The sequence below is a fragment of the Pseudophryne corroboree genome, chromosome 11, assembly GCF_028390025.1.
Source record: "Pseudophryne corroboree isolate aPseCor3 chromosome 11, aPseCor3.hap2, whole genome shotgun sequence".
NCBI classification, from domain to species: domain Eukaryota; kingdom Metazoa; phylum Chordata; class Amphibia; order Anura; family Myobatrachidae; genus Pseudophryne; species Pseudophryne corroboree.
The window spans coordinates 206,336,547-206,351,559 of NC_086454.1; the positions used below are offsets into that span (position 1 = coordinate 206,336,547).

Sequence of the window (15,013 nt, forward strand, 5' to 3'; positions counted from 1 at the left end):
TTACATTGAGGATAACAAGATCCACACCAAAACCTATACCAAGCCTGTAGACTGCAACAATTATATACCAGCCACCAGCAATCACCATAACAACTGGCTGAAGGGCATTCCGGGAGGACAGTTCAAAAGGATCAAAAGGAACTGTTCAGACAACGGAACCTTTGAAGAACAGTCCAGAACCTTGAAAGAGAAATTTCTAGAAAGAAACTACAACGAAAACACTGCAAAAATCCATAGAAGCAACCAGAGAAATGAGAAGAGAAAGTTTACTCAAATACAAGAATAAGAACTTAGAGGAACAAAGGGAAGTAACCTTCATTACTAATTACAACAGCCAATACAGAACCTTGGAGGGAATACTTAAGAAGAACTGGCCTTTACTTAGAAAGGATGAAGAAATCCAGGAATACATACAAGAACGACCCAGGATTATATATAGAAGAGCGCCAAACATCAAACAAGAATTAGTCTCCAGCTTCATACCTGAAAACAATAACAAAATAACAAAAACAACTTGGCTTAACGATACATCACCAGGTTTCTACTACTGCACGAAGTGCAAAGCATGTAAAACATGCAAGGCAAGAAGCACGAAACCAGTGACAACCTTCACGTCAAACTCAAACAAGAGAATATTTAAAAGAAAAGAAAAAATCACTTGCGACACCAAAGGAGTAATATACTTACTAACATGCCCATGTAATTTACAATACATAGGAAGAACGGCAAGAAGCCTAAAAATAAGAATAGGAGAACATCTTAGGAATATTGAAAAAGAAATGGAAACCTATAGTGTCCCAGACCACTTCCGAAGGGTACATAACCACGATGGAAGACTTCTCAACTTTATAGCAATAAAGAAAGTGGAAATCCCTTGGAGAGGAGGAGATTACATCAGGAGCATGTCCAGAGAAGAAACCAAATGGATTTACAACATGCAGACCTTGGTCCCAAAAGGACTCAACATTGACTTCGAGATAGGAAGTTTCCTAAGAGACTGACCCCCGATGCTGGACGCCCTGCCCAAAACCACACCTGACCGGCAGCAATGCCCAAGAGGCGACCGATACTGTCATACCACTCACGGACCACCCAATCCCATCTCGAACTTGGAAGTTAAATGGAGTGGGCCTAGTTAGTAAGAAATGGGGGACCATTTCTGAACCCTAGGTACAGTAACAACAACACGGAGAAACGCCTATCTGTGAGATGTGGAATAAATGGGACAAAGGGACCAGCACCGTGGAATGGAAGTTAACCACAGGACCACCTAGAAGGAAGACAGTGAAGAGAAATCAAAGATGCCAAGAGAAAAAGAGGAGATACTAGAGAATACTTAAGCAAAGAAATATAAAGACATGAAACTCTCCTCCAACCCACGAATAATCACCATATCAATTTTATTAAATAAACTCATAACAGCACTCCCTTTGAGACATGCAATTCATGGGTACCAATCCCCATTGAAAGACCTTTTTTTCACCTAAACCTTGGCTCATTCTGACCCACATACCAAAAATTGCCCAGATTAGATACAGTGTGAAAGCAACAACCCAGGGAATGTATCATACTGCTATATAAGAAGTAGCAACATTTTATACACATATACAATGTTGCTAATCTTCACAAATAAACCTATGTTGGGAAGCAAAAGGAAATGGTTTTATTTACACACAAAAACGTCATTTGTTCATCTGTTTATCTGTTCATATATAAATTTGATTTATTTGACACCATCTGAACATAAGGAGTGACGGAAACGAAAGGAAATAGTTTATTTGATGGACAGCCGGAGAAACCTATAGACAAGGACCGGCCCCTCTTAAAAGTGACTGACACCTGCTGCATCCTAAAATCCCTGACAAAGCACGGCACCCTGAAGCCGAGTGAAACCGCGTTGGCCACGCCCCCTCACATCCGCCTCCAAACCCGGAGATCCCGATCCCCTGGAAGACGCTGGTCGTTAAGCACCGGGAGGACCGAGAGACAGCACTGCAGGCGCCTGCAGCAACATCGCTACTCCGGGAGGAAGCACTGACACGCCGCCCAAGGAGAGACACCAGGAGTCCCGAAGGGGACGAAGACACGTAAGTGAAAGGCTTTTCACAAAGAAACCGGACTTAGAGTGACTTTGCTTAGAAATATCCGGATCCACAGCGGCAAAGGACTTACTGCCGCTAAAAGGAGAGAGAGCGCGCTCTCTCATCGGACTCTGCATACAGGGACCCCTTCCCTAATTATAGGCTCCTATCAAGTGTATAGCCAATACTTTACCAAGTGACCACCACATGTGAATTTATACGTATTGTACCCACTTGACATATGGTTTTATAATTCTGTTTCATGTGAGATGATTTTTCTTTTTTCTACCACCCCTTTCCCATTACCGGCAATTAGTTATTCTTACACTACATCAATTACCCTCAAGCAACCAAGTGTTAGGCAGCTAGTCTTACCATTGCAGACAATTACTTTTGGGGTGGTTAAAACCACAACTGTCCTTCAGAGGTATTGATGCTTTTTTAGTATGTCTATTTAAATCACCTATTTTAACCACTTATTTATTGTATTTATTGTCTAAATCTGCTGCTCAGATTAATTAAAATACAAATTACTGTGCATCAGTGTCACTGAATTTTTAAGATACCAAGTAGCGCCACAGGTTCCTTTCTCCTTTTTTGTGTTTTTGCTATTGCTATATCGAGGAAGACTTGGAAAGACTTCCTCCTAGACACCTAGGCTGCACCCCTTCTATACAGACAAAACTTAAATTGGAGGGAGCGCACACCACACCCCCACTTGTACAAAACTGAGCCAGGAGAGTAGTTCTTGAGCTGCAGTGCGGAAAAGCCTGTTGCTGTGCACAGGCTCTCTATATTTTATAATGTAAAAAGGTATTAAATGTATTTAAAGTATAGAAATGCACTTGCCTTTCCCCATGGTGGTCTAGGAGGAATCCAGAGATCTCTGTGGGCTGCTTTTTCACCATGACCACTTCGTGTGGCTAGAGGACTCTGGGGACCTTAGTTACCTATCTCTCAAGCTCAATTTCAGTCTTGAGTTGGTGAGCTGGGTTTTCTTAGCAGATTCCTGAAAGATGGTTTTAGAGAGATTCTTCCCCCACCCCAGAAGAGTACCTGGGCTATTCCTAACACCCCAGGTGGTCATAGGCACAGATGAGTAACCACTCGCCTCAGTCCATAGAGTAAATGTTAACGGTGATCATGCCTTGGACATGCAAGGCACATGCACTTAACTTTATTGGGTAAAGACAACAAGGCGGAGCTACCCACTGTGGTATTGTGTGTTGGAGTAAGATAAAAAAAAAGAGGCCTGCAAGCTCCGAGTGTATACATCTTCTATGATATCTTCAAGTGTGGAACTGCTGTAACATCATGCTGTATCTCCCTTGCAAAAGGGGAAGGGTCTTTTGGAGCAATAAACATCTTGCATTAAGACAACTGCATCAATATCCTATGACCAACAGAATTGCACAAAACGCTATTCCGTTTTCTCGTTGTCCTAAAGTGAGCCCAGGATCTCTAAGCTCTGCCCTCTGTCAGCTACCAATGGAGGACCTGGCCAATGACCAGTGGGGAAACCGCCAACACCAACCAGGAGGTGTGGTAGCAGCATGTATATGCATACACAGGAGTAAACGGTATTCAGGTGACAATGGTAGGAGCCTGAGCAGAAACTCTGTTCCAGGTGCCGATGGTTAGAGCCTGGTGGGGGCAGCAAAATGCCTGCCCACTGTGCAGTGGGTGGAGTCAGTGACAGGCGGTTACTGGCAGTAAGAGGGAATCATCTATTGGCCAAGTCCCGTGAGGCCCAAAACCAATCTGTGATCGCTTGGTACTAGCAGCAAGGTCTTGCCAGAAGTTAATAGTGGCTGGTTGTATATGCTAATACAGCTCTGCACCCAGTCCATGTTTACTAAAGATCTTAGTCAATTTATGGGTCCAGGGAAAAAAAGTATTACAGGATTCTGTAGGTCATTCTGAGTGAATTTCTGAACTGAGTTGACTTATCAGTGTCACTCCACATCATTCACTCGAATGATACTGAGGCTTGGGTCAGGTGTGGAGGTGAAGTGAGGCAAGTTTCTACAGGATTTTCTGTACCACAACCACAGAAATACTGGCGGCCGGTATTGCAGTGACTCTGGAGCCAATGTATACCTGATCACATATGTAGGCTGGAAAAGGGATTATAGCCAAGGAACTGTGGCAAAAGCAAAAACCAAGGCCATGGCAGTAGTAGATAAAAAGGTGAGTGTGAGAGATTGATATAGAAAATCCAGCTAGTATTACAAGAAGTACACAGCAAGTCTAAGCATAACAGCTGGATGCAGCAGATTGAGCTGTGAATATGTCACAGAAGGGCCAGGTATTTAACACTTAGATCCAGGTTAAAAAGGCAGCTCTGCTTGTACTATGGTAGCAGATCTTTGTTGCCGAATTGATATTTAACAGGTAATTATCATGTATTTTACCATATACAGTGTAAATTTCTAGTGCAGTGCTGCTACTATAGTGTTGAAAAGGGGCACTATACAGCTACCTGCATGCTACATAATCACCAGGAAATAACCTCATGAAAGTTTCAATTTTGAGAACTATCCTTTATTCCTTTCTTGTTGCCATTCTGTGAAAAGGTTATGCTCTCCATGATTTTAGCTGCTCATTTCCTGATCTGGGGTGCCAAAAAAATATGAATTATCTTGGTATTTTTCGATGTATGTTTGTATTGTACTATGTACTTGTATGAATAGTATGTCACTTTGCCATATAATGGTTTAAATACGTATGTGGTTACTTTTTTAGTTGTGCGGTTTTCAACACCTAAAGAGGCAGTTCTTACCTTCTGGAATGAGTGTGTGCAGACCACGGATGTTTTTGTTTGCTCTGTGGATTCATTTCTACAAGCCTTGAGTTTACGCTATTCAGAACAAGTCAACTCACAGCAGCAAGGGCTTGCAGATGCAGGTATGTATACCAAGCTGCTAAACATTACTTCCTATTTACCCTCTTATTTGGAGTGGTCCTGGGGACTCTTCCTCTGTCTAAACACCTTGCGTCTTTTGCTCTCCCTTCTTCCCTTGTCTATTGTAGTATCCATATGTATATTTCCCACAGTACTGTTTATGGAGTACTTACAGAACCGCTAGCACTATAATCCCCAACATGTCATGACTACTAGATTTGATTATAACATACTTTAATCCATTTTAAATGATCCTACTTGATAAAAGAAATCAGAATGTGAATAAGAATTTCAACTGATATGGTACTATTATACCCCTTTCACACCGCACAAATAACCCGGTATCGACGCGGGATATTGCCAGATCGAAGTGGTTCGCTGTGTGATGTGAAAGGGGTCACTGACGTATATCCTGGGTAGTTTGACCCGGTAATTCAACCCGGGAATAAAGAAGGGTTATTCCCGGTATATTACCGGGTCAGGTGCAGTGTGAACGGGTTGCCGGGTTGATGCGGCCCGCGACCCGTTCTCAGTTAAGGCAGAGGCGGCGTGGAGATGATCTCATCTCCCAGTGCTGCCTCCGCACTTGCCCCCGATGCTGCCGCAGCCCCCATCCCCAATGGCAACCTGACCCGGAATATTGCTCACAGCACCAGCAGTCCAGGGAGGATGAGGAGGGCATAGGGTTACTTAGTAAGCCATGTTGTAGAATGGAGGGTCACTAGAGTATTTGTTGCTTTCCCTGTGATAGAGGTCAGAACTAGTGAATGCCATGAATAATAACCCTGGAGCCTGCAGTCACTGGACCTGCGCTCTCTATACCAGTGCTGAGACTGCTTCGGGCACCTAGGGTCTGCTCCAAATCATATGATGTGAGCATAAATTTCCATAATCCAGCCCACCAACTTTACTGATGAGCCGGCCAACCTATTGTGTGTCGGCAGGTTGGTCGTATGTATACACAGAACAATGCACCAATATATCTGCAGATATATTGGTCATCGTCTGTGCAACAGGGCTGACGCGATATGTCTGTGAATGACGTCGCTCACAGACATATCGTTTATACATACCTACCGATCAGTTAATGATGTATCGGCTGATCAGTTGATTGGATAATATATCTGCTACTGTGTAACCAGCATTACTTTTGATGAAAGCAAGCACACTGATACAAAATGGGTGTGGTATACTAGATTGACATTCATAATGTTGACACTCACCTTGTTGACGCAACACTACTGTTTAAAGCTGGGTACACACTGGACAATATATCGTCCGTTCAATTGAATGGTTGATATATAATTTACTGATCGGCAGGTGTGTACAAACTAAATATCTGTGAACTACATGTTAGGATCCGGGGCCCAGGACTGGCTAACGGGGAGCGGGGTGACATTGTCATGGAATTTGGAGCAGTGTTTGGATGGACAGAGGAGCCGCTCCCTGTCAGGGGGCTCACACACTGGCTCTAATACAATGTATCTATTCCATGTATATGTTTCATTATATGATTATTGCTGTATTCTGTGTATCTATCCCAGACATTAGTGTGTTTCATCTGTATATTGAGTGACACCAAGAACCAGTGTGATTAACCAGTATAGTGTGTGTGTGTGTGTGTGTGTGTGTGTGTGTTTTGCACCGGGTACCATTGTGTTTTTACCAGGATATTTTGTATTTGTATGATCAGATCTTGTATGTGTCGTAATATTATTTTGTGTGTTTGAGATATACCTTGTGTGTGACAATAGGGACTAGTGTTCTGCTACTGTACTAGTATATTGTGTGCATGATACTGGAGATTAATGTGGATTGGCAGTGTATGGTGTTTTTGACACATAGATCAGTGTGCTTTACCAATCTATTGCATGTGACTTTAAGGACCAAAGCATATTAACAGTATACCGTACATTGTGTGTGTGTTTGAGACACTGGTGCCAGTGCAGTGTTTTATCAGTATGTTTGTGTGTGACACTGGGGACCAGGGTTGGACTGGCCCACAGGGGTACAGGGGAAACCACCGGTAGGCCCCACTGCCTGGGGGGCCCTCCTCCTCTATGGATCAGGTTCTAGACTGTGCACTTGAATTATATATTATACATATGTCACCTTATACTGCACAGGATTATGATGTATTCTCTACAGTACATTGCTGTCATTAATCTGGCATATTATTATGCATGCACTAGCATTAATTACTATATAAATAATCATGGAGTCCAGACCAGGTACACTATAATGGTTAGCCAAACCTCTGTGGTGGCTGGCCACACTCCCTTTGGAGGCTGGTCACACCTCTAATCATTTGCCCCTACAACTGCACACCACCGGTGGGCTCTTCATGCTCCAGTCCGACACTGCTGGGGACCAGTGTGTCTTACCTGTATAGTGCTGTATAGACTATACCTGCACCTCTATGCATTTACTTGCATTTCCTGTGTGCTCTGCAGAAGGCCGGCCCTTTATGTAAACTGCTGGTAGATTTGTCACATTTCTCTGACGTCCTAGTGGATGCTGGGAACTCCGTAAGGACCATGGGGAATAGACGGGCTCCGCAGGAGGCTGGGCACTCTAAAAGAAAGATTAGGTACTATCTGGTGTGCACTGGCTCCTACCTCTATGCCCCTCCTCCAGACCTCAGTTAGAATCTGTGCCCGGCCAGAGCTGGGTGCTCCTAGTGGGCTCTCCTGAGCTTGCTAGAAAGAAAGTATTTGTTAGGTTTTTTATTTTCAGTGAGATCTGCTGGCAACAGACTCACTGCTACGTGGGACTGAGGGGAGAGAAGCAAACCTACCTGCTTGCAGCTAGCTTGTGCTTCTTAGGCTACTGGACACCATTAGCTCCAAAGGGTTCGAACACAGGGCCTGACCTCGATCGTCCGTTCCCGGTGCCGCGCCGCCGTCCCCCTTGCAGAGCCAGAAGACAGAAGAAGAAGATGAAATCGGCGGCAGAAGACTCCGGTCTTCATTAAGGTAGTGCACAGCACTGCAGCTGTGCACCACTGCTCCCACTGCACACCACACACTCCGGTCACTGTAGGGTGCAGGGCGCTGGGGGGGGGGGGCGCCCTGGGCAGCAATAAGAATACCTTTTGGCAATATATGCACATAATACAGTCTGGAAAACTGTATATGTGCAAAAAAAACCGCCATTAAGCTATACAAAACGCGGGAGAAGCCCGCCGCTGAGGGGGCGGGGCCTTCTTCCTCAGCACACCAGCGCCATTTTCTCTTCACAGCTCCGCTGGAAGGACGCTCCCCAGGCTCTCCCCTGCAGTATCCTGTTCAAGAAGGGTAAAAAAGAGAGGGGGGGCACATAAATTTAGGCGCAAATAAGATAATAAGCAGCTATTGGGAAAAATCACTCATTATAGTGTAAATCCCTGTGTTATATAGCGCTGTGGTGTGTGCTGGCATACTCTCTCTCTGTCTCCCCAAAGGACTTTGTGGGGTCCTGTCCTCAGTCAGAGCATTACCTGTGTGTGTGCGGTGTGTCGGTACGGCTGTGTCGACATGTTTGATGAGGAGGGTTACGTGGAGGCGGAGCAAGGGCAGATAAGTGTGGTGTCGCCCCCGACGGGGCCGACACCGGATTGGATGGATATGTGGAAGGTCTTAACAGACAGTGTCAACTCCTTACATAAAAGGTTCGATGACGCAGCAGCCTTGGGACAGCCGGGATCTCAGCCCGCGCCTGCCCAGGCGTCTCAGAGGCCATCAGGGGCTCATAAACGCCCGCTAGCTCAGATGGTAGACACAGATGTCGACACGGAGTCTGACTCCAGTGTAGATGAGGATGAGACAAATGCACAGTCTACAAAAGCCATCCGATGCATGATTACTGCAATGAAAAATGTATTGCACATTTCTGATGTTAACCCGGTTACTACCAAGAAGGGTATTATGTTTGGGGAGAAAAAGCAGCCAGTGACTTTTCCCCCATCTGATGAATTAAATGAATTGTGTGAGGAAGCGTGGAGTTCCCCTGATAAGAAACTAGTGATTTCTAAGAGGTTACTGATGGCGTACCCTTTCCCGCCAACGGACAGGTTACGTTGGGAAACATCCCCTAGGGTGGACAAGGCGCTCACACGCTTATCAAAAAAGGTGGCACTGCCGTCTCAGGATACGGCCGCCCTAAAGGAGCCTGCGGATAGAAAGCAGGAAGCTATCCTGAAGTCTGTGTATACACACTCAGGTACTATACTGAGACCTGCTATTGCTTCAGCATGGATGTGTAGTGCTGCAGCCGCATGGTCTGATACCCTGTCAGACAACATTGATTCCCTCGACAGGGATACTATTTTGCTAACCATAGAACATATAAAAGACGTCGTCTTATATATGCGGGATGCACAGAGGGACATTTGCCTGCTGGCATCTAGAATTAATGCAATGTCCATTTCTGCCAGGAGAGTATTATGGACTCGGCAGTGGACAGGTGATGCTGATTCTAAAAGACACATGGAGGTTTTGCCTTATAAGGGTGAGGAATTGTTTGGGGACGGTCTCTCGGACCTCGTATCCACGGCAACAGCCGGGAAGTAAACTTTTTTACCTCAGGTTCCCTCACAGCCTAAGAAAGCACTGTATTATCATGTACAGTCCTTTCGGCCTCAGAAAGGCAAGCGGATCAGAGGCGCATCCTTTCTGCCCAGAGGCAGGGGTAGAGGAAAGAAGCTGCACCAGGCAGCCAGTTTCCAGGAACAAAAATCCTCCCCCGCTTCCTCTAAGTCCACCGCATGACGCTGGGGCTCCACAGACGGAGCCGGGTGCTGTGGGGGCGCGTCTCCGAAACTTCAGCAACCAGTGGGTTCGCTCACAAGTGGATCTCTGGGCTGTACAAATTGTATCTCAGGGATACAAGCTGGAGTTCGAGGCGACTCCCTCTTGCCGTTACCTCAAATCAGCCTTGCCAGCTGCTCCCAGGGAAAGGGAGGTAGTACTGGCGGCAATTCACAAGCTGTACCTCCAGCAGGTGATAATCAAGGTTCCCCTCCTTCAACAGGGACGGGGTTACTGTTCCACAATGTTTGTGGTACCGAAACCAGACGGTTCGGTGAGACCCATTCTTAATTTAAAATCCTTGAACACTTATATAAGGAAGTTCAAGTTCAAAATGGAATCCCTCAGGGCGGTTATTGCAAGCCTGGAAGAGGGGGATTTTATGGTGTCGCTGGACATCAAGGATGCTTACTTGCATGTCCCCATTTACCCACCTCACCAGGAGTACCTCAGGTTTGTGGTACAGGATTGTCATTACCAATTCCAGACGTTGCCGTTTGGTCTGTCCACGGCACCGAGAGTATTTACCAAGGTAATGGCCGAAATGATGATACTCCTTCGGAAGAAGGGAGTTATAATTATCCCGTACTTGGACAATCTCCTTATAAAGGCGAGGTCCAGAGAGCAGTTGTTAGCCAGCGTAGCACTCTCTCGGGAAATGTTGCAACAGCACGGCTGGATTCTGAATATCCCAAAGTCGCAGCTGATTCTTGCGACGCGTCTGCTCTTCCTGGGCATGCTTCTGGACACAGAACAGAAGAAGGTGTTTCTCCCGGTGGAGAAGGCCCAGGAATTGTCATCTCTGGTCAGGGACCTCCTGAAACCAAAACAGGTGTCGGTGCATCACTGCACGTGAGTCCTGGGAAAGATGGTAGCTTCTTACGAAGCAATTCCCTTCGACAGGTTCCATGCAAGGATCTTTCAGTGGGATCTGTTAGACAAATGGTCCGGATCGCATCTTCAGATGCATCGGTTGATCACCCTGTCCCTGAGGGCCAGGGTGTCTCTGCTGTGGTGGCTGCAGAGTGCTCATCTTCTCGAGGGCCGCAGATTCGGCATACAGGACTGGGTCCTGGTGACCACGGATGCAAGCCTCCGAGGATGGGGGGCAGTCACTCAGGGAAGGAACTTCCAAGGACAGTGGTCAAGTCAGGAGACTTCACTACACATAAATATACTGGAACTAAGGGCCATTTACAACGCCCTGAGTCAAGCAGAGCCCCTGCTTCAAAACCAACCAGTGCTGATTCAATCAGACAACATCACGGCGGTCGCCCATGTAAACCGCCAGGGCGGCACAAGAAGCAGGATGGCGATGGCAGAAGCCACAAGGATTCTCCGATGGGTGGAAAATCACGTGCTAGCACTGTCAGCAGTGTTCATTCCGGTAGTGGACAACTGGGAAGCAGACTTCCTCAGCAGGCACGACCTCCACCCGGGAGAGTGGGGACTTCATCCAGAAGTCTTCACGCAGGTTGTAAACCGTTGGGAACGACCACAGGTGGACATGATGGCGTCCCGCCTCAACAAAAAGCTAAAAAAAATATTGCGCCAGGTCAAGGGACCCTAAGGCGATAGCTGTGGACGCACTAGTGACACCGTGGGTGTACCAGTCAGTTTATGTGTTCCCTCCTCTTCCTCTCATACCCAAGGTACTGAGGTTAGTAAGAAAGAGAGGAGTAAGAACTATACTCATCGTTCCGGATTGGCCAAGAAGACCTTTGTACCCAGAACTACAAGAAATGATCTCAGAGGACCCATGGCCTCTGCCTCTCAGACAGGACCTGTTACAGCAGGGGCCCTGTCTGTTTCAAGACTTACCGCGGCTGCGTTTGACGGCATGGCGGTTGAACGCCGGATCCTAACGGAAAAGGGCATTCCAGATGAAGTGATTCCTACGCTGATAAAGGCTAGGAAAGACGTGACAGCACAACATTATTACCGTATATGGCAAAAATATGTTGCGTGGTGTGAGGCCAGGAAGGCCCCTACAGAGGAATTCCAGCTGGGTCGATTCCTGCACTTCCTACAGTCAGGAGTGACTATGGGCCTAAAATTAGGATCCATAAAGGTCGAGATTTCGGCCCTATCTATTTTCTTTCAAAAAGAACTGGCTTCACTGCCTTAAGTTCAAACGTTTGTTAAGGGAGTGCTGCATATTCAGCCCCCTTTTGTGCCTCCAGTGGCACCTTGGGATCTTAACGTTGTGTTGGATTTCCTGAAATCCCACTGGTTTGAGCCACTTAAGACCGTGGAGCTAAAATATCTCACGTGGAAAGTGGTCATGCTATTGGCCTTAGCTTCGGCTAGGCGTGTGTCAGAATTGGCGGCTTTGTCATGTAAAAGCCCTTATCTGATCTTCCATATGGACAGGGCAGAATTGAGGACTCGTCCCCAATTTCTCCCTAAGGTTGTATCAGCGTTTCATTTGAACCAACCTATTGTGGTGCCTGCGGCTACTCGGGACTTGGAGGACTCCAAGTTACTAGATGTAGTCAGGGCTTTTAAAATCTATGTAGCCAGGACGGCTGGAGTCAGGAAAACTGACTCGCTGTTTATCCTGCATGCACCCAACAAGCTGGGTGCTCCTGCTTCAAAGCAAACTATTGCGCGCTGGATCTGTAACACGATTCAGCAAGCTCATTCTGTGGCAGGATTGCCGCATCCTAAATCAGTAAAAGCCCATTCCACAAGGAAGGTGGGCTCTTCTTGGGCGGCTGCCCGAGGGGTTTCGGCTTTACAGCTTTGCCGAGCTGCTACTTGGTCGGGTTCAAACACATTTGCTAAGTTCTACAAGTTTGATACCCTGGCTGAGGAGGACCTTGCCTTTGCTCATTCGGTGCTGCAGAGTCATCCGCACTCTCCCGCCCGTTTGGGAGCTTTGGTATAATCCCCATGGTCCTTACGGAGTTCCCAGCATCCACTAGGACGTCAGAGAAAATAAGAATTTACTCACCGGTAATTCTATTTCTCGTAGTCCGTAGTGGATGCTGGGCGCCCGTCCCAAGTGCGGACTCTCTGCAATACATGTATATAGTTATTGCTTAACTAAAGGGTTATTGTTATGAGCCATCTGTTACTGAGGCTCAGTTGTTGTTCATACTGTTAACTGGGTATGGTTATCACGAGTTGTACGGTGTGATTGGTGTGGCTGGTATGAGTCTTACCCTGGATTCCAAATCCTTTCCTTGTTGTGTCAGCTCTTCCGGGCACAGTTTCCTTAACTGAGGTCTGGAGGAGGGGCATAGAGGGAGGAGCCAGTGCACACCAGATAGTACCTAATCTTTCTTTTAGAGTGCCCAGTCTCCTGCGGAGCCCGTCTATTCCCCATGGTCCTTACGGAGTTCCCAGCATCCACTACGGACTACGAGAAATAGAATTACCGGTGAGTAAATTCTTATTTTCACGACTATCTGCAAGTGTGTATGGAGCAAAAGATTAAGATTAATGTTTTAGGTAGGTGTATGATAATTTCTCGCAATGCAGATGTTCTTTACAATAATAGTATATTGGTATCCGGATGTTAGGTCGACCACTATTGGTTGACATGGGCAAAAGGTTTACATTTTTAAAAGGTCGACATGGCAATGGTCGACACAGGAAAAGGGGCGACATGAGTTTTTTACAATTTATCTTTTTCATACTTTACCATCCACGTGGACTATGATTGGGCATAGTAACCTTTGCTGAGCGCAGCGGTAGTGGAGAGAGGCAACTTGCCATGTAAGGGGACGCGGTGCAGTAATTGGGGTTCTTGGTCATGTTACGGAGAAAACAACGCCGTTTTTTTAAACTCATGTGGACCTTTTCTGTGTCAACCTTCTTCCCATGTTGACCTTGTGAATGTCGACCTCTTGGGAGCAACTTAGACACTGTTGACCTTTTTCAGGTTGACCTATTGATCCGTAACCTAGTGTATTACGTATTTCATTTACAGGAGATATGTTGCAATGTCAACGTTGAACATGCTGGCATCTGCAGAAAGCGGACTTGTGAAATGTTCACATGCTGCAGGTACCAGAGGTGTAGGGTTAGGCTGCGGCCTCATAGGGTAAGATACTAGGGGGGTGGATTAGGCTAGGACTACAGGAGGGAAGGTTAGAGTTTGGCACTAGGGGGAAGGGTTAGTGACACTGCTGGAAGCACCGCAGGATGAGTCGCAAGTCCTCATCAGCTGACTGCTGGAACTGAAAGACACTTCTGGAGCTGCCGAAGCCCACGTACCAGATAAGTCACCACAAGTACACAAGGAACATTTTGTTGACATTCTAATCGGTGTTGACATGGTCAGTATCAATATGCTTACTGTCTACATACCAAGCATTTTGACATTATGACCATGTTGATATTTTTATAGAGACATTATGAATGTTGAGATGATGAATGTCACCCATCATGACACCCACATTATTGTTGAATGTGTTGCTCTTACAATGTGTTTTGTATAGTAAAGGGAATGTTAGTTTCAGTTTTCACGTGAAGTACTCTTTTGCAGTGTTTGTAAGGATGGTAGAAGATATTTTTGACCGGAAATTGCCCAGGAGAACCAGGAATACTTGCAATGATCAGATGACCATCTTTCAGTATTGGAGCCACTTTGAGTCTATCCCTGTCGCTTCTTTAGATGCCCATATTCTTGAGTTGGCAAAAGAAGGTACATAGTTAAATGGTCTTTGTTTAGAAGTTTTAAGACAGCATTTTACTGCTTGAGAGGATTGATGTACAATGTTTTTCCCCCTCTAACATCCATAAGGGATACTGGGGTCACATTAGTGCGATGGGGTATAGATGGGGTCCAGAGGAGCCATGGCACTTTAAAAATTCAATAGTGTGTGCTGGCTCCTCCCCTCTAGGCCCCCTCCCACAGCCCAGTTTAGAAAAATGTGCCCTCAGAGCCGGAAGCACTATTCTGGAGCTCCAGAGTTTTTCTTCAATTTTATTGAAACTTTGATATTGTTTCGGGCATACTGTTTAAGCAACAGTTACCTGCTTCGTGGGAAGTAGGGAGGGGACCAGCACTGGCATCTGGAAGGCGCAGAACCGGCTCAGGTGCTGATAGGACCAAGTCCTGGAAGGGTCAGTGTACCGCAGGGCATGGTGCACGGGCACACCCCCCCTCAGCAAGCTGCACACCCCTAAAGCCTGAAGGATGAAGAGTGGTGAGTGTTTCACTGGGGATCCGATTAGTGTGTTCCCGGTTCCAAGTGTGTCATGACACGAGGTGGGCATACAGACTCTCC

General features: G+C 46.3%; 1 protein-coding gene across 6 annotated transcripts in view; it reads left to right on the top strand.

Annotated features, from left to right (window-relative positions):
* Positions 1-15,013, top strand: part of RIPOR1 (RHO family interacting cell polarization regulator 1) — a 627,513-nt gene that overhangs the window by 556,365 nt on the left and 56,135 nt on the right. For all 6 annotated transcript variants that reach the window (XM_063945248.1, XM_063945245.1, XM_063945246.1 and 3 more), the window contains 2 exons: positions 4,827-4,988; positions 14,269-14,427. In XM_063945248.1, the coding sequence (XP_063801318.1) occupies positions 4,827-4,988; positions 14,269-14,427 (321 nt within the window). The remainder of the gene's footprint in view (positions 1-4,826; positions 4,989-14,268; positions 14,428-15,013) is intronic.